This window comes from Rhinolophus ferrumequinum, chromosome 24 (assembly GCF_004115265.2).
Source record: "Rhinolophus ferrumequinum isolate MPI-CBG mRhiFer1 chromosome 24, mRhiFer1_v1.p, whole genome shotgun sequence".
NCBI lineage: Eukaryota > Metazoa > Chordata > Mammalia > Chiroptera > Rhinolophidae > Rhinolophus > Rhinolophus ferrumequinum.
The window spans coordinates 22,841,280-22,867,656 of NC_046307.1; the positions used below are offsets into that span (position 1 = coordinate 22,841,280).

A 26,377-nucleotide genomic window follows, 5' to 3' on the forward strand; every position below is an offset into this window, starting at 1 on the left:
GTTTGTTTTGTCAAACGCTGGGCGAATGTCTTGCCATGCCAGTGTCTTTTTTAATTCTAACAATAACTCCTCTGTAGGGTTGCCAGATTTAGCAAGTAGAACCCCAGAACGTCTAGTTAAATTTGACTTTCAGATAAACAACCATATTTTAGTATGAATACATCGCAAACATTTATACTAAAAAATGACTCGTTTAATCTGAAAGTCGAATTTAGCTGGATGTATTTTACCTACTGTAGCAACCATTACCCTCTGGGCAAATATGACTGTCCCTCTTTTATAGAAAAGGAAACAGGTTCAGAGAGATTAACTTGCTCTTGATCGCGTAACTAATAAATGGTGAAGCCACAAATCCAGAGACAATAGTACTGTTTTTCCAACTAATGAAACAAAAAGGGTCTTTCGGATCAACACACGCGTTGTTAATACCGTTTTTGGGACAACTCAACCACTGCCAATATTTTATGAATTTCAAGCCTTCTGGTACCACTTTCATAATTTTTGACCTATCATCAAACTACCTAAGACGTTTAAGTCACCTCGTATTTTTTAAAATCAGGTTTATTTCAAGTATAATTTATGTACGGTAAAAATTTACCTTTTTGTTGTAAAGTTAGGAAATTTTACATACATTCACTACAAATATATATATAGTTCCATCATCCCAAAAAGTTCCCTCGTGCCCAAATCAATCCACTTCTTCCCACACAGTTCGTTCTGTCCCTATAGTTTTGCCTTTTCCAGAATGTCATAAATGGAATCCTAAGTAGCCTTTTGGGTCTAACTTCTTTTACTTAGCATATTGTATTTGAGATTAATCCATATTGTTACACGTGCCAGTAATTTGTTTCTTTTTATTGCTGAGAATTCCATTGTATGGTTACACCAGGAAGGTTTAAAAAAAAAAAAGCCATTTGCCAGTTGATGGACTTTTGAGTTGTTCCAGAGTTCCATGAATATAAATAAATATAAAGCCATTATAAACCTTCACATACAGGTTGTTATATGGACATAGGTTTTCATTTGTAAATTTCTAGGATTGGGATTATTTGATCATATGGCTAAGTATATATTTTTCTGTATGAGAAAGTCCTTGGGTTTATCTGAGTTTCTTGGATTTCATTATATTTTGAAAATTTTTAGACATCATCTCTTTAAATATTCTTCTGTTTCTTCTCCATCTGGACTCCAGTTACACACATTAGGCCATTTGATATTGTCCCATAGATCTTGAATACTCTGTTGTTTCATTCGTTTTTTGGTGGGGCGGTGGTGGGGGTGTCAGTTTGGATAATTTCTATCGACCTATTTTCAAGTTTCCTGATTATTTCCACAGCTATGACAAGTCTACTGATGAGCCCATAAAAGGTATTTTTCATCACCGCTCCTGTTTTTTCCTTCAATTTGTCTTAGTTTTCACTTCTTTGCTAAAATCTGTTCATACATATTATCCATACTTTCAACTAGATTCTTCAACATGTTAATCAGAGTTGAAGTTCCTGTTCAGTAGTTTCAACATCTGGGTCACATCCATATATGGTTTTGTTGATTATGAAAAATGGGTTGGTTTTTCTTTGTATATCTCAGTTTTCTTTCTTGAATTCCAGCCATTGCTTGTATAACAGTAGAGACTGAGGTAAGTACTATTAATGCTTGGAAATGCACAAGCCTCTTCTGTCAGGCCATTTTTGTGGGGTTTGGTCACTCTAGTCGGGAAGTGAGCTGGGTTTGTGCTTTGCTGCTATGGTTGCCTTCAGTGCACCACTGCTTTCACATCCTCCAGTATTATTTTATGCTTTATGTTGAGGCTGAAGAACTCTTCTCAAGTGGTTCTATTTCCTCCTTAGCTTTCAGCTGCCCTTGCCCACCCCTCCCCAGCAGCTGATGTTTGTTACTAGCACCTTGCTAGGTTGGTAGTGGTGGAGGGGTCAGGGGTTCTTTGTTCTAATTCAGCCCATCTTTAGCAGATCCCTTGTGGCCAGGTCTTGGGAATGGGTCTTGTCTGAGCGTTCCTGCCCCTCTCTCTCTGCAGCACCCAAATCCTGATGTGTATGTGTGCCTGGTCTTTGCGGAAGAGTGTTCCCTGCCCTTCCTGCAGTGGTAGGAGAGCTGTAATGGTATTAATTAGTACAGAATCTTGGGGCTCAGGACTGAATCCTGTCCCTCCCAAGGTCAAGGTTGTTCTTACCTTGCCCCAGCAGCAGTGGCTCTTTCCCTGTGCCCTGGAGAGACATGATTTTCTGTTCTTCTCCCAGTGGCTTAGGTCTTCTTACTCCTTATGAGGGAAGGGCCTAGGCAAAGGGAAGGCAAGGTTTCAGGCCTCTCCTACAGTGGCAAACCCCTCCTGCATGCCTCCGAACCAAGGGAGGCTGTGTACCACTCCTCGTCTCCACAGGTCTTTCTCATGAACACCTGGTGGAGCTCTTGGAAAGAGCTTGTGAGTGCATGTAAGCTTCCTTAGTGTCTTAAGCTCCCAGGGGTTTTATACTGTCTTGTTAGCCCCAATTTGGCCTTTAGCAATTCTTCAGTATTTCAGTCGATTTCCTCTTACTTGCTTGTCTGGAGGTCAATGCTTCTTCCTCCCCGCTCTGCTACAGGTGAGCCAGTCTGCATGTCTGAGCTCTCCTTGGAGGGGCCTGTCCCTCCTTAAAATTCGGGCCACACCAGCTCTCCGACAGGTCCAATTAAATTTATGATTTTGTCATCTATCTCTTCTTTTTGAGTGGAGGTGACACCTTTTCCAGGTATCTACATCACAGGCAGAAGTGGGACTCCTGAATCACATTTTATTTAAGTGTATTTTTAAAAGAAAAATTTGATCACTTCTGTAAATGGGAAATTAGTATCTTATGTTTAGATGTATCCCTAAAAACAAGTACAAGGAAAATGGAACAGTATTTTTTAGTAAGTAGCTACTGTTGTCTGCCAAAGGCTCTGAACCAGAAGCCTATGTTAAAAAAAAGAAAAAGGCTGTTAGATGTTACAAATATGAGAGTATCAATACTTTTCCCTTGATTTAACTAGAAGTATGGGGGTGAAAACATGTGAGAAGCAATTAACTTTCTCACTGTTTTATTCCATATTATTTAAAGTTACTTTCATTTAACACTTAAAGGCAGTACGTTGTGTGTGTCACATATTTCACTACAGATGTCCCTGACCATAGGAAAATGAGGATAAAGTACAGTAGCCCTTTCCCAATCTACAGGGGATCCCAAGACCCCCAGTGGATGCCTGAAACCACGCATAGTTCAGAATCCTATATATACTATGTTTTTCCCATAGGTACATACATACAGACATACCTTTTCACTTCAAAGCACTTTATACTACTCTTTGGCATATCTGAATTGCCAGCATCACTACTCTTGCACTTTGGGGCCATCATTAAGTAAAATAAGGAGTACTTGAACACAAACACCACGATACCTACCAATAGTTGATCTGATAATCAAGATGACTAACAGGCGGAAAACCTATACAGCTCAGACAGCGGGACAAAGGGATTATTCCCATCCTGGGTGGCACAGAGTGGGGCAGCATGAGATTTTTATCATGCTACTCTGCATGGCACGCAATTTAAACCTTATGAATTCTTTCTGGAATTTTCCATTTAATATTTTCAGACCACAGTTGACAGTAGGTAAGTGAAATGGAAAAGGGATGACTACTATATCGCAATTGAGATGTGACTTAGCTCTGAGTTTTTGAGTTTGCTCCAGGCTGCCCTTTGAATGGAATACAGGAGAAACAAATCACAAAGGGCTCTGGATTTGGCACTGAAGGAGTTTGTAATCCAAAAAGGAGCTACATACATACAATACCCCATAATAGAAGGAAGAGGCAAATGCCCTGGAGAGGTACAGTACTGACGGAAGTGAGGGCGATGGGAGCAAGAAAGTAATTCTGAAGAAGGTGCAGAAAAAGGTTGAGTATTTATGTAGAGAAAACACCAGAACCAAAAGGCTCAAAGCAAGGAAGATATTTGCCTTAAGATAAAAAGAAGCGTATGTGTACTTAAAAAATATAAAAGATCAACAGCTATATAAATAAAGGATGACAGTACTATTCAACGAATATCGGGTGCCTGCTATTTGCCAGGCATTGTTTCAGGCTCTGCCGCTATAGCCATTTTTTAAAAAGACAAAAATGCCTGCACTGTAGAGCTTATGTTCTAGTATGATAAGTCAGAAAATATACAGTATGCAGATGGTATTTAGTGCTCTGGGAGAAAAAGGTGCAAAGTGGGATGGGAAACACATTTACGGGAGAGCAGCTTGCATCATTAAATAGGGCAGTCAGGCAAAGTCTCACTTAGAAGGAAATATTTGAGCCAAGACCTGACTGTGGCAAGGGTGAGAGACATCTGGGAGAGGTTTCCAGGGAGAGGTAACAGCCAGTGCAAAGGCCCTGAGGGGTGACTCAGGAACAGCAGAGACTCATGGCCGGGTGGTGGGGTAAGCATGGAGAAATAGGTGAATTCGGGGGTGGGTTTCAGGTCACGCATGACCTCATTAGCTATTGTAAGGCCTTTGCTTTGCTCCTGAGCAAGCTAAGAAACCTAAGGGTTTTAAGTAGAGAAATGACTTAGCGCTCTGGCTGCTATACTGAAAATTAATAAAGCTTGGGGGTGGGGACCAGGGTGGTTTCAAGTGTAGTTTAGATGTTACTGTGATAATAATATAGGAGTCTATATAGACAATGGTTGATTTGGCCCAGGTTAGTCATGTTGGAGAGGGTAAAAAGCACTCATAGTTTGAAGGTAAGTGCTGACAGGATTTGGCTTACTAGACGTGACATCTAGTAAGAGTCGTCAAGGGTGACGCCAAGGTTTCTGTTGTGACAACAAGGATACAGTTGCCATTTAGTTAGGAACCAATGCAGAAGCCGGTGTGGTGAGAGAAAATCCAAACTGTGGTTTTGAGATTTCAGACTACCTAGAGTTGGTATGTAAATTTGGGAGATGGCCTGAAAACTGGGTGAGATCACTAAGAGTGAGCAGAGAGAAAAGAAGTGTAAGAAATGATACACTCCAAGGCTGGGAAGATGGGAAAGAACTAGCAAAAACTACAGAAGTTGCCAGTAAGGTTAAAGGAAAACCAGGAGTGTTGTGTTCTGGAAACCAAATGAAGCAAGTCTTTCGAGAAAAGAGAAAGTTCAGCTGTCAGATTGACGAAGTCGGTAAGAAGTGAGAACTGACCATGTAGCGATTGTTGGGGACCTTGACAAGAGAACGCTGGTGAAGTGGTGGGTGGCACACCCTAAGTGGGATGGGTTCAGGTGTGAATGGGAGGAGAGCAACTGGAAGGTCGAGTTCGGAGTTTTGCTGTCAAGGGAGTAGAGAAATGGGATGGTGGCTGAAGAGGGATGTGAGGTCCATTTCTTTTGTAAGAGGAGAGGAATCATAGCATACTGCTGGAAACCATGTAGGAGAGGAGGGGTCCGATTGCTGAACTGATGTCCTTGAACACGTCAGAGGACGCGACCGAGCACATTAAGTGGTGGGGCTGGCTTTAGACCAGTGAACAATTCATTTACAGAACAAGGAGGGAAGGAAGAGGTACACGAGCACAGGTAAAGGTGGATGAGCAGCTCCTTTTTGGGGTTGGGCCAGTTTGTGTACCTGAAAGGGTATCTTTGGAAGCAAATGACCCAGGATAAATGCTGGCAGAGACCTAACATTTATATAATGGTTTTGAGGCTGTCGATAAGGAGCTCACGTAACGTCTACCTATATAATGTTCCAGTGAACTAACTTGCTATGAGGTTTTAGCCTCGTTCATTTAAAGAGATGGAGGAAGGGAGCATGCCCCACTGATCTCGTCCTGTCTTGACTCTACCAGCCATCTAACTCCAAGCCATGCTATTCCAGTCAGTCTTCATGAAACCAAACAAAAGACACACTCAAGCTTTGTCTGCTTTATTTCACTACATTAAGTTAAGCAATAAGGCAAAACAGGAACCTGTCATTCATAAAGATCGAGGAGTGCCTCTCATCCCCAAAAGGGACCAAAAAGGATGTTTCTTCACAAATACGCATGACATTTAGCTCATTACGCCTATAAGCACTCTGAACAGAAGAAAACTTTGGTGGGCTAATCAAATCACAAATCCAAATTAACTTAGCCTTAAGTTTCCAAAATTGTAGTTTCTAGTGCTAATGATACCTAATTTGCCTGCAGTGGTACACACTGACTATGCATTAAAAACCTTGCACCTGATCTAATACAAAAAGGCAACAGATAAAACTCTGAATTCACCAGCTGCAGGTGTTGAGCCATTTCTACTAACACACAGACTACCGACTGCACTGAAAACTATCTTGAGGAAACATTAAACAAATGGCTCTGTAATTCTGCAAGTTAATTTGGCTTCTGAAGAAAAAAAAATTCTATGATCAAAAGTGCTTTTGTGTTTCTGTCACAGGGGGGTGATGAGATCCATTACAGCAACGTTACCTTTGGGAACAAATACCAGCTACATGCCATAAACACATGACATACAACTGTGTGTCGTCTATGTCAACCTGTAAACACGGGAAGCTATTCTACTTTGATGCCCATTTCCTCCACTGGCAAATGTGGAGCAGTGGCGTCACAGTAGGCTCTAGCAGGTAGTGAAATAAAAATTAATTTGACACTCTGTGGGGTCACAACAAATTAAACTATTTCTATAGTCTGTAAATTTGTCATTACACAACCCCCATCCCAACTCCTAAGAGGCTAAACCTTATTACTGTCCTAATGTTAGAGATATGAGTATCTTTTCTTACACTGCAGCATGTTACTCTGCAGCAATGTTACTCTGTGGAACATTGTTTCATAAAATTGGCTTGACCTTAAGAGTACAATTTAGTGTTTTTCAAAGGCTTCCTAAATATTTTTATCTTCCAGGGAAAGTTGACAAGATACTATGTCCTGTCTGTATTCTAGATTACTACATATCCTAATATTTTTTTTTTTAAACTAAAGGCTTGAACTTAAAAACAAAACCAGGGTAAACAGGAAATTTCACCAAGTCTATTGGCCACTTGCTAACAATGCGTTTACAGAAAATGTGGTACAGCTGGTTGTCTACTTTGTCAAGCCTCATTTTAGAAAACATCACAGAAATTAAGGTTAACAACCCAACCCCAGGATACCAATCGGAAACAGCACGTGGCTGTTAGGCAAGTAATCGGGGCTACTTGCTGAGATATTTTGTAGTTTATAATCAAAATGGTCTTCTGTGACATAACATATGATAAAAGTCAAACCCAGGAAATGGAAAGGTACTTTTTCTTAATATCCAGTTTTGGATTCAAAAGATTATTGTTAATTTCCCCCTCAAATCAATGGAAAGAAAGTTAGTTCAGATTATGCTAAAAATCTGACCTTTAAAATGTTTTCTGCATTCCAGAAGTGAACTTGTCCACCAAGTTTTCTTTGGGCTGTTTCAGGTCCCAAATACTCAGAACAATCTGTTGTGTTAAAGAGGCAGAGCATAGAAAGGGCAGGGAGTAAGACGTATCAAGATTGCCTCCCTGTGGCAGCATTAATCCTGTGATATTGTGGCAACATTTAATGAACGGAATTTGCCACCCTCCTTAACATGACATGTAAGTGCTTGCTTCTCAAATTCTTCTTAAACGAAAAAGTTCCATAGTCCAGTGGGAAAAGATTTTAAGAGCCACCAATAAATAAGTATCCGTATTTACTAAGAAGAGGGTAAGTAGGAGTGCTTTAAGAATTTTACAGGCTTTTCCAATTACCACAAAACTAAAGACAAAGTGACAATTCTATTTTTCTGTCAAACGGAAATCTATGGCAAGATGGGAGCCATGATGGCGAGTGAAGGGATATGTTTAGACTGCTGGATTGCATCTAGTGGAATGCAGAAAGCAGTTAGTACATTGAGACCAATGCTGGATCATGGCCAGCAGGTCTACCTTCGGTTATCGTTTTAAGTTTCATCTGTGAGATTGTGATCCCTTGCGAGACCAGATCAGGAGATAGTATGTAAGAGTCCCTCAGGTGATAAATCTAATGCCACTCCAAGGAATAACCATCCCCTTTCTTGGGATGGAACTATGCTGTTGATATTCAACGTGCAGGGTTCAGAGAGGGAGACATAGATATACTGGTGTTAACAGAAGTGAGAGCAAGAGGAACAGCAATTCCCCAGTGTTCCCAATGCCTTGCCTGTGCCCCCACCCTCCCAGGAACAGGATTCAGTAGTGCATGGGTACATCGTTCTAAACAAGGCCTGATGAAGCAGCGCTTCCGCATTTTAACATGGGTTTGTGGTGATACTGTCCTTTGGGCTCTGCCCACCAGTAAAACCTTCTAAGGAAGAAGCGGGCCCAAGCTGAGTTCCACATGCTGGGTGAGCCAGATGACTTCTGTGCTCTGATCACCCTCTTCGATGGGGCGGATGGGGGCTGCCAGGTTTTTAAAATCATGCTTCATCTTAAAGCACACGGTCACTTCGCCCTCCTCACGTTGTGGGGTCACTTTGATGAAAAGACCCACTTTGTTGGCCTTTCGGAAGGCTATAACGCTACGGGAGGAAACAAGCACAGTATTAGGCAGGTCACAAGTCAGCCAAGCCGCTAAGACTTACAGTCACTTTATGGCCCAACAGGAAATCTCTGATGACAAGATCTGACCACCAACCCATTTATCAGCAACGAAGAGTTTCTTCGGCAAAATGTTGATCCCATTTTTTTAATGTTATAAAAGTAAAATACCGTCATATAAATTCAAATAGGGAAAAGCAAAAGTCTTTGCCTTATTTTCCGATATAGCACAAGAGAAAAGAAAACTTTGGTTCTTAACCTACCAGGTATTTTTCTGAGTTTCTACTTTTCTACTTTTTTAACCAACACAAAAGGGACACACTATACTGCAACTTGTTATTTTTCACACTTTTCCATATTGATACATATAAATCTTCTCCATTCTACTTAAGGATTACCTAGAACATTATTCTATATTTACAATTTCCTAGCATTCTATTCTATATTTACCATAATTTATACACACTGAGGTTTTTGCCAATGTCCCTCTGTTATAAACACAGGTGCTGCGAACACCCCTTTACATTCACCTTTGTGCACATGTTGTCCTATTTCTATAGGACATACCCTGATACTAACCCAGAGCTAAAGGAATTTCTGAAACAACGTAAATCAGTGTTTTTGTAAATAAGCTATGTAAATTAGGAATTTTTACAATAGAAAAGAATCTTCTTAGTTGAAGTTTCCATTTCAGTTTTCTCTGACATACACTTGAGATTTGTACTTTAATAACTTATCTTCAAAAAGTAAGAGGGCAATGAAATAAACAGAATTTGGTCTACTATCCAAATGATACTCTCAGAAAAGTTACTGGAATTAAACATTTACATATTTAAACAGTATTATATAACATTAATTTCTATATAACTAAAAGTCCTATACAGTCTAATATGAAATATAATTCATTTTTTAATTAATCTGTCATGTAATTAATATGACTGGAATTTGATACCTCAGATGATCGTTCCAGAAGTTTACCTTGTCTTAACACATTTCTGTACCTAATTAATGTAATTTAAGGACCCACATACAGCAAAATATTACAGACAATGAATTTTGTACTGTAGTTAACTAACTACAAACCCTTGATTTGTATCAGATTCATTATAAAAATTCAGGTGAAAATAGTGAAAAGGAAAAAGTCAGTCTGTCTTTCTAACCTAATTTCCCAGGCAACCACAGCCATCTGGGAAGATTTTTTAATACAAATTCAGATTTCTGGTGACTACCTGAACCTCCTAAAAAGAACCTCTAGGGTGGAGCCTGGCACTCTATAGAATACACCCACCCTGGGGTGTAACCCAAGCAAGTTTCGTAATCACTATACTCATCTCACCTTTGTCCTCCCTTATTTTTCCAACCCATCCCATATTCTCTCTTCTTTCCAGTATCTTGCTGAGGAAGCTTTTGATTATTCTGTTAAAAAACCTTCAATGTTCCCCGTGCCAGTATATTAAGCCCTTATTATTACTAATGTCCAAGCCCACCTTCTATATCTTGCTTTGAGACCCAGGACTCTGCTATAACCACTCTTCTGCTTTGTAGGCTGGCACCTCCCTGTGAGCTTCCTGTTTGTATGTGGTTCCCTGGGGCATCACTACAGCAATGCTCCTTCACCTAGAAAGTGACAATAGCCAGCTGCAGTTTTCTAACTCTTACATAACCAGTTTCCTGCCATCCTGAGATGTCAGCACCAGTCAGGAGTGTCCCCTAGCTCGCCTCCCCAGAGATCTACATTTCAGTTCCGAGGGGCTACTCCGTCAAGCTTCTAAATTTTAACAATCCTAACCATTTCCCTTTGTTCCCTCAGCCCTGAGTGGTAGCTGCTTCATAAAACTGCCAGCTCTGGGACACCTGAGAGTTCTCTTTAACCTCTGAAGTTACCCAGTTAACAATTCTTTATATAAAATTCTCTATTCAAATAACTGACATATTGCTGTCTTTAGATTGGATCCTGACTGACGCATTCCCAATTCAGGAAAAGGTTTGATTTTCACTTTTCAGTTATTAGGTATGAGAGAGTAAATCTGTTAATTACTTTAAGGGAACAAAGAAAGGGGGGAACAAATCTAATGATAAACTTATAGGGGAAGAATATTGTATCCTGTTCATAATCATTAAAAATCACGCACCTGAAAATGTTTTATTAACGTGGGAAAATATATTTATGTTAAAAACAAAAGTTAAAAAAAGTGCTTGTAGAATGATACTAATGATGAAAGAACCATGTAAGGAAAAACAGCAAAATGTTAATGATGCTTCTCTCTGGTGACGAGATTTTAAATTTTATTTTCTTCTTCATAGTTTTATATGTATTTCCCAAATCTATATAGTAATTATCTTTATAAACAGGAAAAACCATTTTTAAAAATGGTAAAAAAACTGGGATCTGTAAGTGGGCCTCCTGTATCAGCCAATTGTGGCTGGGGGTGGAAGGGTCACAAAAAGATCACTCACTCAGGATCGTCCTGAAAGTCCTGGGGTTCTGCCAACTCATCATATTCTGCTGCTGCATCCTTGCCGGCTAACACCAGCTCTTTGGGCGGCACCACCACCTGGAGAGAAACAGAGAGGCCTGCCTCACAAGGAACCAGTGCGTCACAGGACATTCATTCAGCGGAATATAGCAAAGTATGACATTGATCTAGACACGCAGAAGTCATCAGCAAGATTCAAGAAACATACAGCTTCACGTCACTTTTATAACGTTTAAAAACGTGGTTTAAAAATACAGACATTTCTAGTAAAAATGTAAGGACAAAAAAATTTAGAGAGTGATAAAATCAACGGACTGCTTCCTCTATTGTGCAATTCAAGTGGGAAGGACATGGGGGCTTTAACTGTGTCTCTAACGTTTGATTTCTTAAGGGGATGGAGGTACATGGGTGTGTGTGAGATTATTCTTTATACTTTGTGTATATGTGAAATAAGTTCATCAGTTTCTTTTGTTTTGTTTTGTTTTTCAAGAAAAACATAAAGAAAAAACATTGGTTCCAACATTGTTTTCTGAAATGGGAATGTTGGTATGTTGATGGTCATGGAAAACAGTTAAGCATTCCTCAGACTCTGTCTTGTGTTTTAACTAGTCCTCAACTTTGCTATGTCAGATGTTAACAGATAACAGTATCACCCACATTTCTACTTATGGATACAAATGGGGCTGGGGGAGTGTAAAGAAAGATAGTGAATCCACAAGGTAGGTATATGCATCAGGCACTTATTTCTGTCTTCATCCTCACTGGAACAGCCTCTCAGAGTTTTTTTAAGGAGTGCGTCATCTCTCTTTGAAAGTAATGCTAATAAGTGAAATCATTAAAAAGCACAAGGAAGAAAAAAGGGGAAAAAATTCTCTACTAATAGTATTTGAATAATAGCTAATTAAAAATATAGGCATCCTTCAGTTGATTAGAGCGTGGTGCTAGTAACACCAAGGTTGCCGGTTCGATCCCCACATGGACCACTGCGCCTTCCTTAAAAAAAATATATTTTTTTAAATATATATATATATATATATATATATATATATATATATGTTCATCCTTTTTACCAATTTTTGTTAATGAGTATCATGCTGAATTACGAGTCAGTAGTAGTCTATAGAGAAAAGTTCTTTATCTAAAATTTCAAGTACTAGATGAATCACCAAGTAGCAAAATGTAGAAAGGCCACATTTCATTCATTCAACACCAAGAGTCAAAATCACCTACTATAATATGTAGTTAGTGCTATGTATCCTCTATGTAAGGAGAGGCACCTGGAGGAGGCATACTAGCTTTTAAAAGGTGTTACTTTTTATGAGTCTTGAAGAACGAGTATGTATTAGACTGAGAGATGTGAGCAAGTATATCAGGGAAGTGGGAATAGGAAGGAGGCATCCTAGATAAAATGAATAGCATACGCAATGCTCCAACATGAAAGTTCACAACCGTTGGATCTGCTTGGATCACAACCACTAATATGTATGATTCAGAGACAGCTGTATTTGGGGACCTGGGGAAAGATCACTCTGGGTAAATAGAAAGAGGCAGGCACATTGAGGAGCTCTTATGGTATGCCAAGGAATTTGAATTTCATCTCCAAGTCAGAGGAACGGCAAATAATCAGCATGTCATGATCAAAATGAGATTTTAGAAAGATCATCCTGGCAGCAAGACAGAAGATGAACTGGAATGGAGGCAGTGGTAGACTGAAAATAGTGAGGTTAATTAGGAAGTTACAGTCACAATTTAGGAAAAAATGATGAGTCCTTCATATAGGGCAGTGGGATTGTGTATTTACAGATAAAGTAAAAAACTTAGGAGGTAGAATCGAAAGGACTTGATGACTGCTTGGACGTGGAAATGAGAGACAGTGTGGGGTCCTTGAAGCCAGGTCAAATGAGGCCACTCCAGGAAAAGTCAGCATGAGTCAGGATGAGGCAAAATGCTCCTACCTTAGCAGTGCTGTTGATATTATCAGGGTCCCCCTCATCGCACTCCATGAGTGTCACATGGGTGAGGTTCTCCACTGGGTTGGTAAGAGTCAGGAGGACCTGGCTCTCCTGTGGAACAGGAAAAGCATCTCAGACATGGTCCACTACGGTCACCCAGGTCCACTTTCTCAGTTGCTGTACCAAGTATTTCACAAATGCTTCACCCTCCCTTCTATTATTACTCCTGAGCGGTAACACCCACCTATACCTCTACATCACAGCATTCTCAAAGTGCTCACTGATTCCCATTCTGTTATTTATAGATTAGGTCATATACTCTCTGGAGTTGCTGCTTCACTCCGGAAATCGGCCAGTTAACCAGATGCAGAAATTCTGAGGAATGTACATTATCGAAGTGGTTATTTCAGGTTTACAATTCTTGCTCTACCCAATCCTCCACTTAAGGACTAAAAAGAAGGAAGCCCTCATGAATAAAATATGGAACCACAGGCCAGTCAGATGTATTCATAGAAAAAAAATGGCACATCACGACTGTAAAAGACTTTTTAAGATTTCTTGAACCATAATTTGCCCTTGTTTGGTACTCTGTTGAGATGAGCAAAAAAATCTTTAAAATGAACAGGGACTATACAAATATCTTCATGACATTTACCGCAGCATGAAAGGAAAGAACTAAAGAGGCTGCTGCTGAATAATATTCTGTAGTTCAGCAGGGGTGTGTGTGGGAGGAAGGGCCATAGATAAGGACCTCAAAAAAGAGAGAGGCTGTGGTAAAGAAGAAATCTAATTGATTCCTGCTATCTGCTCCATATGCACACGAGATGGTGGAGAAGAGCTAAAGATGCCTGGGGGTCCATCATCTCCTTTCTTTTCCCCAACCACAACTCCATCTCTATATAACATGCAACTGCTCCTTCTGCATACATCCAAAGATGCTATTGTCAAGAATCTCAGCTTAAAGAAATTTAAAATCCCTATCTCTTTTTTATTCCAAACTTTCTTCTTTTCTATCTCTTGCTCACTGTGTCCCATGCCAAATACACACAGCCATCCACATGCACACAATGAGCTTTCCTCTTCCTTCCTGTTACTTCAGCAAGTACTAACCTTCATATAGCGAAGGTTGGGGATTGACATGATTCTCACTTCTGGGATGTAATTGCTGTGCGTGAATAAAAACAAATGCATTAATGATTACTGGAGTCTCTTAAAATTATTACTTTCTTAAAAGCTAGTGCACCAAAGAAAGATTTCTTCACGTTAATTAGAACATGTCAGACAAAAAGAATTGTAGAGAATTGTATCATCATCGCCACAATAAGAACTTAAGACATGAAACCAAACTGGTAATGAGTTCTTTCTGAAATCTTATGTATACTTCTAATTGAGAGCCTATATGTGTGTGTGTGTACCATGGAAGATATCTTCCTTATATATGTATTAGATATATTTTTGAGATTTTATTAATATATTTCTGTAAATCTACAAGGCAACTGGCTATGAAACCCAAGATTGATTAAAAAATGCAGTGTAGGGGTGTAAAAACACTACCACAAATTTTTATATAGTACTTAACATGTGCCAGGCAACGTTTTAGGCACTTCACAAATATGAACTGCAACTGAATGAGATAGATATTATTAGTATCCCCATTAGAAAGATGAAGAAACTAGGCCTGGCAAGAGAAGTAACTGGCTGGTAAGTGTCCAGGATTACAACCCAGGCAGTCTGGCTCCAGGGTCCTTGCTCTTAATCACTATTCGCTGCCTCTCTAAGGAAGACCACAGAATATTGTACATACGCTGCTTGTTCTGGATTCAAAATTGTCCAGGTTCAAACCCCAGCTGAGTAATTATATACCAAGGTACCTCTTTGTAAAGACCAGGGCAAAATATTTACCTCTTTGCGTCTTGCTTTTCTCAACTGTAAAATGAGGACAATAATATATCTGTATCTTGAGGTTATTGTGAAGAACACATTAAATAGTAAGTGCAAAAGTGCTGGTACAAAGTGCATATAAATGTTAGTAACTGTGCATATATTAACATAAGACAAAACCTATTGCAGAAACACTAAAAGTGGAGAGGGGGGAAGGTTACCTTAGAATTGAGGCAATAAGGTATTTTAACTTCAGATATTTTTCATACTGGTCATCAGGATTACCTGAATAACTTAATACAAATTTAAGGGCCCTGCTGTCAAGGATTTGAATTTAGCTAGTCCGACTTGTCAGAGATCTGTATTAAGATTCCCAGGCGATTCTGCTATGTCAGGAAAAAAGCACTTTTCCTCAAAGCAAACCTAAGAAATTAATGCTAAATACATCGTGCCATTCAGGGTTTCTGTAATGAGGGTAATTCTTAATCAAGAAAGGCGTTGGCAGCAGACTTCACATGTACCATGTTTGTCGTTCTAGACTGCTAACCAGTCATGCATTAAATAAGAGTAGTTACGTAGGAAGACAGAACATATTTTATGGTGATTTAGTTATAAAGCATTTGCAAACATAACAGTTCATTTCTTCTTCTCAACAACCCTGAGACACAGGGTTGGTATTATTCCTATTTCAAAGATGAAGGAAATAACTTTAGATAAATACAGTAAGTGACAGACCCCGTATCAGGCCTTTTTAATTCCTTCCTCCTAACTCACCAGACCAACACTTCTCAACCTTTTGACTGCCAGTGACTTTTTTCTAATTGCTGCATAATATTCTACAGCACTAGTGTATTTCAATTTAACCAACAATTTCTTTGTTAATGGTTAATCCGTTTGACAATGAAATTGTTCCCAGCTTTTCCCACGAAAATGTTGCCAATACACATCCTTATTATAAATGTATCTTTTAGGTACTGGTGCTTTTGTTTCCACAAAATAGATTCCTGAGATAATACTACTGGGTTAAAAGATCTACGTAAGTTTGTCTCGACATTCCAGACCACTGTCCAAAAAGACTAGCAATTCGTATGCCTACCATCAATGGATGCAAATGTTTACCCACATTTTCACGAGTACCACATGCTGTTTAGTTTTTTAAACTTTTCCTATCAAGTTTTAGCATCTTTCCATATGTTTGTTGGCCATTTGAAATTCCTCTTCTGTGAGGTGTCTGTTCAAATTCTGTGCCCCTCTCATCCCCCCTCCATTTTTATCTTTTTAATATTTAGAAGTGCGTACATACTTTAATAAGTATAAAGTAGATAAACAATTAGGTAAGCTTGTGGAGAAGCTGACCAAGATACATAAATTAGGAGATACAAGTGTCCATCTAAATTTTGGGTTTTCTTTTATATATATAATTTATTAAAGTTGTTTAATGTAAAGTTTCTCATGTATCATTTTGGAAGTCCTTTATTGTAAAGAGGAGTCTTTTGTCTGATGACAAATAGCAGCTACACTGTCAGTGATTATTCTGGACCTCCATCCATGTCATGTTGGATAAATTCGATTTCTTCTTGACACAAGTTTCCTAGTATATGTCTAAGGTAATGTTTTTATTACTTCTGCAGTGTCCGATGGACTTTGATCCATCAGCCAGTCTAGTGATTTACTTCCCTTAGCATGCTGTGAAACTGAAGAGGGATGAGACAGTAGTCCTGCTCACCTCAAAAGTTCTGATGCACTGGGTGTAGGATCGTCTCTTCTGTCAGGGAACCTTATTAATGGAGGATGTGGCTTGATTACCTGAATGATGCTGCTGGCAGATGCCATCTTGCTGCACATCACGACCTCCATTTTTATCTTTCCAATTTGTGGGAATTCTGCATTCCAGGGTATTAAACTTCTATTTGTCATGGAGCGGCGAATATTCTTTCCTGTTCTACCATTTGTCTCACGACTTTGTTGTCAATTTTTTTACAACTCATATTTGCTAAGGTCAAAGCTCTCTATTTTCCTTAGTGGCTTCTGAGCTTCCTGCCTTATACAGGAGGAGTCTCTCACCATAAAGTCAAGACAATATTCTCCTAATTTTTCAAAATATTTTTCTTGTTCGATAGGTGATTTTCATACACAAAATTCCCTTCTAGTGACAAGTCCCAGTGAGTTAACACCAACTTAATCACTTTTATCCCACTCAATGAAGTGTTACCAGAACACAGTTAAATACAATGAACTTTGTGACAGGGACACTCTACTATACTTTAATATTTTTCACTTTAATTTTTTAAAAGATCATTCCTAAACTTGGGTACTTTATAATTTGTAATGAATGACTAGTAACTCTCCATCCAATAATCAACATGCCACATCACCACAGACCATACTATCACCGTGACCCTGATACACACACACCCTGGATTCTGTATCTATAGATTTGCCTTAAATTTCATGACATAATTCAAAACTTAAACCTGAACAGAGTAACAGGATTATTCTGATATAGTTTTTTTCTCCTTTTTTAAGCCAAGAGTAAGCACATTTCTCATGGAAAACTAGAAAACAGTAACCAAAAACACAAACCAAAATACTCACACAGCAACCAGCTGGATTTTGAATTTGATAGAAGTTGGATTAAATTCTGGCTTGCTCAAATTATGTTCACATTTCTAGAAAGAAAAAAACATGTCTCAGAGGCAAATGAAAACGTATCTGATAGTCCACAGAGCTGCTAAATTCAGAAGGACAGCATTTACTAAAGTTTTGTTTCATTTTGCTGCAAGACCCCATATGTTCTGAAGTAGTGTATACTAATGATAACCAAAATATACAAAAAAACGATGTTTTGGACTTTTGGATACAAGCAACCACATTATCAAATATTATTATACCTTTGCAGTGTTTCAGAACTATTGAAATAATAACACTAGCATATACTGAGTACTTACTATGTGTGCTGAACAATGTGGATTTTGCTTATTTTTCTTTTCTTGTTTTCTTTTAAACTGATTATTTTTTATTAGTCCTTTTTATTTCCTCTAAATAGCATAAAAAGTAGACATTCTTGTGTTAAGTGGATTTAAACATCATGTCGACTTTATGAGGTACTAGGTATAGGTACTGTAACCATTATTAGCCCCATTTCACAGGTGATGAAAATGGGGCACAGGAAGAGTAAGTAATCTGTGCAACTTCATAGGGCCAGTAAGAACTGGAGCTGGGATTTAAACACCAAGCAGTGTGATTCCAGATCTCATATTTTAAAATAGAGTAATATTTATTTACTTCTTGAATAACACACAAACGTGGTTAAAAAATTTTTTTAACAGTACAAAAAAGGTATAGAGTAAAGGTACCCATTTCAGCTGTCCCCTTGTTCCTTTCCCCAGAACCAACCAGTTTCTTATGTGTTTTCTCAGATAGCCTATATACATCATCCTTCTTTTTCACAGTAACACAAAAGGGAGCATTCTTTATAATCTTCTGCCCTTCGCTTTTTAAACTTAATCTATCTTGGAATTCCATACCAGCACACACAGAGGTGCCTCTGTATCCTACTGTAACTTACTGAACCAGACTCAAATTGATGGATGTTTCCATGACTTTGCTACTACAAATAATGTCGCAGTAGTATTCTTGTACATTAATCATTTCATACTTGTAAATGTGTCTGTAAGATAATTTCCTAAAAGTGGACCAATGGGTGAGTACATTAGTTATTTTTATAGGTACTGTGAAACTGCTAACTTTTGCCAATCTGGTAATTATGAAATGGCATCTCACTGTAGTTTTAATGTACATTCTCCCCGATTGCTGTATGAGTATCTTTTCCTGTTATTGAGTATTGGGATTTCCTCTGCATGACTTGTATGTTAGTATCTACTGGTTATTCTTATACTGGGATAGCTTTTCCTTACTGATATGCTAAACTTCTTCACATACTCTGGACACTAATCCTTTGTTAATTATATGCCTTACAAATTACCCTTCTAAGTTTACGGCCTATCTTTTCATTCCTGTATGAGTTTTCTTTGGAGCAGGGGTGCAAGTTTTACTTTTAATGTGTCAAATATATAACTTTTTCCATTATAGTCTGTGCTTATTTGTCTTATGGAATACTTCCTTACCCAAAAGTTATAAAGATATTCTCTTCTATTTCTTTCTAGAAGTTTTGCTCTTTACATTTACATTCTTCAAAGTTTCCAATGTTCTGGAAAGTGACTTTTGTGTATAGTGTGAGACAGACCCAATTTTATATTTTTCATACAATCATTTGACCTGGCAAAACTTAACAGCTTTCCCCAATGATCTGTATAATGCCATGTTTAGTAAAATCCAGTTTCCTCACATGCATGTTTCTACTTTCTCTATTCTGTTCCAAGTCTACTAACCTAACATATGCATTTTTCTTTTTGTTTACATACACATGTATTTTCCTTCCTTTCCTACACAAATAGTGTACCTGCCATGCAACCTGCATTTTGCATTTAAAAATACATCCCATATTAGTATATTCTTTTTTATAGATTTATAGAACTCATTATGTGGCTATATCCCAATCTCTGCTCATTTTGGTTTGTGCAGAGGTGTGTCTTCAGGGTAGACTCCTAGAAGTGAGGTTGGTGGGTCAACAGGACACATAGCTTATTTACTTTTGGTGGATTTTCTTGTAATATCTTTCTCTGGTTTTAGTATTAGGGTAATGATGGCCTCATAAAATTAGTTAGGAAGTATTCCCTCTGCTTCTATCTTCTGAAAAACATTATAGAGAATTTCGTACATTTTTTCCTTAAATGTTTGGTAATATTTACCAGTGAATACATCTTGGCCTGGTGCTTTCTGTTTTAGAAGGTTATTAATTCAATTTCTTTAATACATATAAACCTATTCAGATCGTCAATTTCTCGTGTGAATTTTGGTAGATTGTGTCTTTTAAGAAAGTGGTCCATTTCATCTAAATTATCTGATCAGTGGGCATAGATTTGTTCATTGTATTCTTTTAGTATCCTTTTCATTTCCATGGAACTGCAGTGATGCCCCCTTTTTCATTTCTGATATTAGTAATTTGCGTCCTCTCTTTTATTTCTTAGTTAGCCTGGCTAGAGGCTTATTGATTTTATTGATCTTTAAAAAAAACCAGTTTTTGGTTTCATTACTTTTCTCTACTGATTTTGTTTTCAATTTCATTGATCTCTGCTCTAATTCTTATTATTTCTTTTCTTCTTCTCACTTTGGATTTAATTTGCTCTCCTTTTTCTAATTTCCTAAAGTAGAAACTTACATTACTGTCTCTTAGATCTTCTTTTCTAATATACGCATTCAATGATATAAATTTCCCTCTGAGCACAGCTTTCAAATGCATCCCACAAATTTTGATAAGTTGTGTTTTCATTTTCAGTTAGTTCAAAACACTTTTAAATTTCTGTTGAGATTTCTTTTTTGACCTATGTGTTATTTAGAAGTGTTGTTTAATCCACATATTTGGGGATTTCTGTTATTGATTCCTAGTTGAATTCCATTGTGATCTGAAAGCTGACACTATATGACTTCTATTCTTTAAAATTCGTTAAGGTGTTTTTTATGGCCCAGAACGTAGTCTACTTTGGTTCATGTTCCATGTGAGCTTGAGAAAAAAAGTGTATTCTGCTACTGTTGGCCAAAATAGTCTCAGATGGCAATAATATTCAATGATTAATGCATATAATTGAATTCACCTATGTCCTTACTGATTTTTTGCCTGCTGCATCTGTTCTTTTTTTAATTATTATTATTGAGGAATATTAGGGGAACAGTATGTTTTTCCAGGATGTCAAGTCGTTGTTTTTCAATCTAGTTGTGGAGGGCACAGCTCACTGGCCCATGTGGGACTCAAACTGGTGACCTTGGTGTTATGAGCACTGTGCTCCAACCACTGAGCCCGCCCACCAGTGGCTCAGCTCCAAGCTCAAGCCGTTGTTTTCAGTCTAGTTGTGGAGGGTGCAGTTCACTGGCCCATGTGGGAATCAAACCGGCAACCTTGTTGTTAAGAGCCCGCGCTCTAACCAACTGAGCCATCCGCCCGCCCCTGACCTGTTCATTTCTAAAAAAGGGGTGTTGAAGTTTCCAACTATGATAGTGGATTTACCTATTTCTCCTTGCAGTTCTATCAGTTTTTGCTTCATATAGTTTGGCACTCTATTGTTAGGCATGTACATATTAAGAATTGTTGTAACTTCTTGCAGAATTGACCCTTTTTTCATTATGTAATGCCCTTCTTTACCCCTGAGAAGTGTCTTTACTTTGAAATCTGATCTGTCTGAAATTAATATGGCTACTCTTGCTTTCTTTTGAGTTTTGTGTTAGCATGGTATATTTTTTCTCCATTTCCTTTAAATCTATGTCTTTAAATTGGGTTTTTCCTTTCTTTTAAAAAAGGTTTTCCATTATAGAAATTTTCTAACATATGCAAAAATTCAGAACACTGTTATAAATCCCTAGGTACCCCTTACCTGGCTTACAATTAGCAATAATGGCCAATCCTGTTTCATCTACATTCTCTTGCACTCCTCATGCTTGATTATTTTAAAACAAATATCACATATCATGTCATTTCATTCACAGATATTTTGGTATGTATCTCTAAATGATAAAGGTATTTTAAAAAGTAACCATACTGTTATTATCCCTTAAAAAAAAAAACACCAATTCTTTTAATAGCATATAAAATACAGTGTTTAAATTTCCCCAAGGTTTTCATAAATTTTTCTTTCCTTCCACATTCTTTCCCTCATCCTTCCCTTCCTTTGGCCCCTTTCTTTCTCTGTTTTGTTTGAATCAGGAATTCAAGTCTACACAGTATGACAGGCCTATGAATTCTCTTCTACTCTAGGGCTATGTTATTTGATGACGGCAGCCACTAGTCATACGTGCTTATTTAAATAAATTACGATGAAAGGTTCAGTTCCTCAGCTGTACTATCACATTTCAAGTGCTCAATAGCCACACGTGACTAGTGGCTGCCATGGTGGACTGTGTGATAAAGAACCTTTTCATTATCACATGAAGTTCTGTTGGACAGGACTCATCTAAAAGGTTTCCTTTTTTTCCTACAATGTTTTTACTGAAGAAACTCTGTTGTTTCTTCTATAGATTCTCAGAGCCTGGATTTTGCAAATTTTTCTTCTTTCTTGCTTTCTTTCAAATTGCTTCTTTTTCACTAGTCCTTTTTGTTTCCTCTCCTAGACTACTATCTATACATTCTTTCACCATTCTTTTAGCAGTTAGTACAATGAACTTAAACTTCAGATACCTCCGTTTCCACATCTGGGGTAAGACAGGGGTAAGTAATAGCAGTATCTACCTCATAGAGTTATGAGGATTGAGTTTATCTTGAAAGCATTTAAAATAGTGCCTGGACAACTATACATTCTCCGCATTTACTACATTTCATAGGCTTTGATATTGGCCAGATAGCCATCATATTAACTTTATGTTTGCTTTTCCCTGGTACAAAAGGCACTTCGATAGAATGCAGTATTTACCCGGCAGCGCAGGGACCGTTTGATCAGAAGATGTTTGTGACGAGGATAGAGCTGAGAAGCACAGATTGGTTGGAAGTCAGGCTGTAAGAGGCGCTGCTGAAGGGTGGTGACTAGCATGAAAGGCAGAAACCAGGCTTAGTTTAGTAACTTGCTCAAAACCAAACGTAAATGAAATAATACATAAAACAGCACAGCTTTGTGAAGTCTTGTTCAAAAAACAACTCTAGAGAAACTTAAAGTTAAGTGATTTCTGTTACATCTATCTTATTTTCTACACAATTCATTTTACTAACAATTGTGCTGCTAAAAATCTCAAATCACAAAGTAACAAACGTACAATTAATTATAAAATATAAACAAAGTGGAATCGTGTATAAAATTACCCTCTGTTAAATTTACTGGTCTTGTATAATAGTCTTCAGGTAGAGGTTCCACTTCATCTACAGCTTGAGCCGGCTCAATCTTTATTTCTTTCTGGTCCTCTCCTTCTTTAAGGCTAAAACAGAAAATGCAGTAATTTTTCAAGGGTCCACCTTAGGTCTTTTCTAAGTATGAGAATCTTCCTCACCATTGGCAATTATTTATTTAAAAATCGCATTCCATCTGTGTTCATTCTGGTACCTGCTTTTTTCTCAAAGGTATTTAATGTCCAAACTTACGAAAGTCCGGCAAGGGTACTGATGGTTGCACCAGCTCGTGGTCGTTGAAGCCTGGTTCCAAGACCATATTTGTCCTAAACAGAGTTCAGAAATTCCTATTAGACATCCTACCTTTATACATCCTAGTTAGCAAAAGAAAGAATTTTGGGTGGGACAGCATGAGAAGCTTAGGGAAATAAGCACAAAACAAAACCAAACCAAACAGAAAAACAAAAACAATCTTCTTTTAGAAAGAGTAACTTGTAGCCTCGTGTCATATTCTTAAAATAATAATAAAAGCACCAAACATGGAGACTGAAACTACATTAATGTAGTAAAATGTACAATGTGTGGGTTTGTTTTTTTCTTTTGCCATTAGTCTCAATCTAGGCTATGGCTTGGACTAGCACTATGTAGCGTGTCCAAGACTCATGATGAGTATCTGCTCGGAAGGAACAGCGGCGATCATCTGCTAAGTTGTTCAGCGTTAGCAGGAACCGTGAAGAGAACTTACCACCACGTGAATGGTGTGCTGCTGTAGGCCCCAAATTAGCAGTGGGTTGCAACAGAGACAAAAAAAAGCAGCATAAGATAGAAGCAAACTCAGACAGCAGGCAGGTTATAAGGGGAAGTTGGAAGAATGATGCATTTCATTCCAATGCTTCTCCTAAATACACTAGTGCATATGCTACCTGTACCATTGGACTATGCAGAAATATTAATTAAAACTTCATTAAAATCTTTGGTTTTCAGTTGCTTTCCAAGTTTTAATGTTTTACTAAATTCTAAACTAGGTGTTTTTCTATGGACCTTCCCAATTCTTAGAGTTCCAATGGCTTAATTAATTCTCATGCAGAAGCAGTATGACAAGTCACTTCACCTTTACAAGCCTCATTTATTTCCTCAATTGCAAAATGGGGATATGCCATCTATTCCACAGGATTATTGTGAGGATCAAACAATATGTGCAAAGGGCTTAGCACAAGGCTCGACACATCACTGCCATTCAATAATTATTATTCATTAAATGCCAACCTGCATGGCTACAAGCAAACACACAGAAAACACATTGTTCTGTGAGAGCAAATAAAACTTGGGGGACAAGAACAAAAAGCTCCAAATACTAATCTCTTGCTTCTCACTGGGAGCATACAAACTTGTAGACAATGATGTCCATAAATAATTCCTATCCAAAATTACATTTGCATATATTACTATTTATTTAACCACACAAATGCACCGTGTAAAAGTCAGTGGTTTCATACTAGAGAAATATGGGAAGCTGCCCGCCAAGTTATACCTCGAGCTTGGAAACCAGGTTGTCAAAGGTGGGCGCCATGGTACTATGAATAAAATCTACCACTTGCCGACTTCTGACTTTCCATAATATCTAAAAGCTGTAAGAGTTCTGTGGTGCCTATAAATGGTGGCCTTTTTGGGGAATAATCAGAAGAGAAAAAGGGGAGTGATGAAGAAAGAAAACACAAATTTCCTTAAATCTCATAATGATATGGCAAAAGCATCACTGCTTGATTTAAACATCTATAATTTAAGGAACTTTTCCCTTTTCCATCATTTCATGAATCTAGGTACAATGGCCACTTTCTGAAACCGTCAGTGTCCTTATGCCATCCATACACGCTGCGATAAATGAAGTGCAAACTCCTTTTTGTACCAAGTCCTCACCGAGAAGGCCAAAGGCATATAGTTTCTACGCCGTGCCAGTTTCTTGCGATCTCGCTCAACCTTCTCTTTCTGAGCGAGCTGCTGGTAATATTCAATCAGTTTGTTCATCTGTAAGAAATTGAAGACTTCGTATTTGTTTCACGAAAAAGCTAACAGGAAACATACAAAATTAATCAACACCACTTACTAGACACATAATAAATATACAAGACAAATTATTAAGGTGGGCAAGTTTGCCCTCTTCTTCAAAATGAATTTGTCTTCATTACATGGTCTACTTCAGAATTGAAATAGAACTTTCAAGTTCAACAACAGGTAGAAACGGGCAATGAAAAGGCTCTCTTCTCACTGCTTTTTCCCTTCATTACTTATTTCCCTTCATAACTGCTCCTATTTTTTTCTGCATGGTCACAGGACCACCTATTCCTAAGAATGTGACATTCCATACTCTATTTTCTCGCCTACTCCGCTACACATTTTCATTCTCAAAATCTATTTTAATCATTAAAACAATACGTATGTATTAGTGGTGAAAAGTTCAAATGATATACAAACATAAAAAATAAAAAGTGAAACTTCTATCTCAAGTCCACCTTTCCTTTCACCAGAGGTATCTATTACTATACTTTAGGTATGTTTGTTACACTTACAGATACAAGTATGATGTCATATTTTGTATACATTAAAAAAAACCCACGTATAGACATATAGCTTTTATATGTATAAAAATAAACAGTCTTTTTATAGTTCATATAAGAAACTTTTGATAACTCTTTTATACTGAAAATATCATGAACTGTCCCTTCCAGTACAAATAGATCTACCTCATTCTTTTTAAAGGCTGGATCTTATTGCATTGTACAGATGTCCTATAAGGTATTTAATCATTTCCTATAATAGGACTTAAATCGTCTCCTTGTACCCACTCTTGTCCTCTAAATTCAGTAGCAATTTCGTTTTAAAAACACAAATTTTACGCTCTTTGCTTAAAACCTTTAAAGGCTTCTCAAAAACTCCTTAACTTGGTCTACATGGTCTGACTGCAAACACTTCTGTCCACCCACCTGATGCTATGCCTCACACTCTAGTCACGCTCACCTTGTCTACAACTTGCTTTGCTTCTTCAACTTACAAGCTCCTTGTATGTGCTGTCCCGCTGCCTTGCATTCTTTCCCTTCTGTGCCTGTTCTCCTCAAATCTTAGCAACTTCCTCATATGTGGACCTAGCTGGTTGAAATTTCCCTAAATGTTTCTATGACACAATTTATCTCTTATTCCCATTCCTTACCGCTTTCCTTTATCTGGGAGTTATTTGATTTTTGTCTTCCCATTAGACTTAAGCTCTATGAGGTTAGGCAACATGTCTATTATTGTTCAGCATAGTCCGTGGTACACAGTAAGTGCTCAATAAATATTTGATGAATATATATATTTTTGTGCATAAGTATTTCTGTTGGTCAAAGTCCAGTAAGTAGACACCGCTGAGAGCTTAAGAAATTTGTACTAATTTACACTAACAACAGTATATGTAAAAAGGTCCAATTCCTCACACCATTATCCAGGATATAGTCAGTATTTCTATGTTTTGCTGATGTCATGAGTGGATAATTATAAACTGTTTAATTTGCAGCTTGATCGTACATACTTCATTTCAATACTGTTTAAT

At 37.9% G+C, this 26,377-nt stretch overlaps 1 protein-coding gene and 1 pseudogene across 1 annotated transcript in view; both read right to left on the reverse strand.

The window, feature by feature from the left end:
* Positions 1 to 5,899: 5,899 nt before the first annotated feature.
* DCTN4 (dynactin subunit 4) overlaps positions 5,900 to 26,377 on the reverse strand; it is a 30,704-nt gene continuing 10,226 nt past the window's right edge. Inside the window, exons 5-13 of the mRNA XM_033095925.1 lie at positions 24,712 to 24,819; positions 23,047 to 23,120; positions 22,771 to 22,883; positions 22,388 to 22,497; positions 17,463 to 17,536; positions 14,097 to 14,151; positions 12,990 to 13,097; positions 11,015 to 11,112; positions 5,900 to 8,538 (exon numbers count right to left, since the gene is read on the reverse strand). Coding sequence (XP_032951816.1) covers positions 8,325 to 8,538; positions 11,015 to 11,112; positions 12,990 to 13,097; positions 14,097 to 14,151; positions 17,463 to 17,536; positions 22,388 to 22,497; positions 22,771 to 22,883; positions 23,047 to 23,120; positions 24,712 to 24,819 — 954 coding nt within the window. The 3' untranslated portion in view covers positions 5,900 to 8,324. The remainder of the gene's footprint in view (positions 8,539 to 11,014; positions 11,113 to 12,989; positions 13,098 to 14,096; positions 14,152 to 17,462; positions 17,537 to 22,387; positions 22,498 to 22,770; positions 22,884 to 23,046; positions 23,121 to 24,711; positions 24,820 to 26,377) is intronic.
* LOC117016558 (28S ribosomal protein S36, mitochondrial-like) lies at positions 14,160 to 17,452 on the reverse strand (annotated as a pseudogene).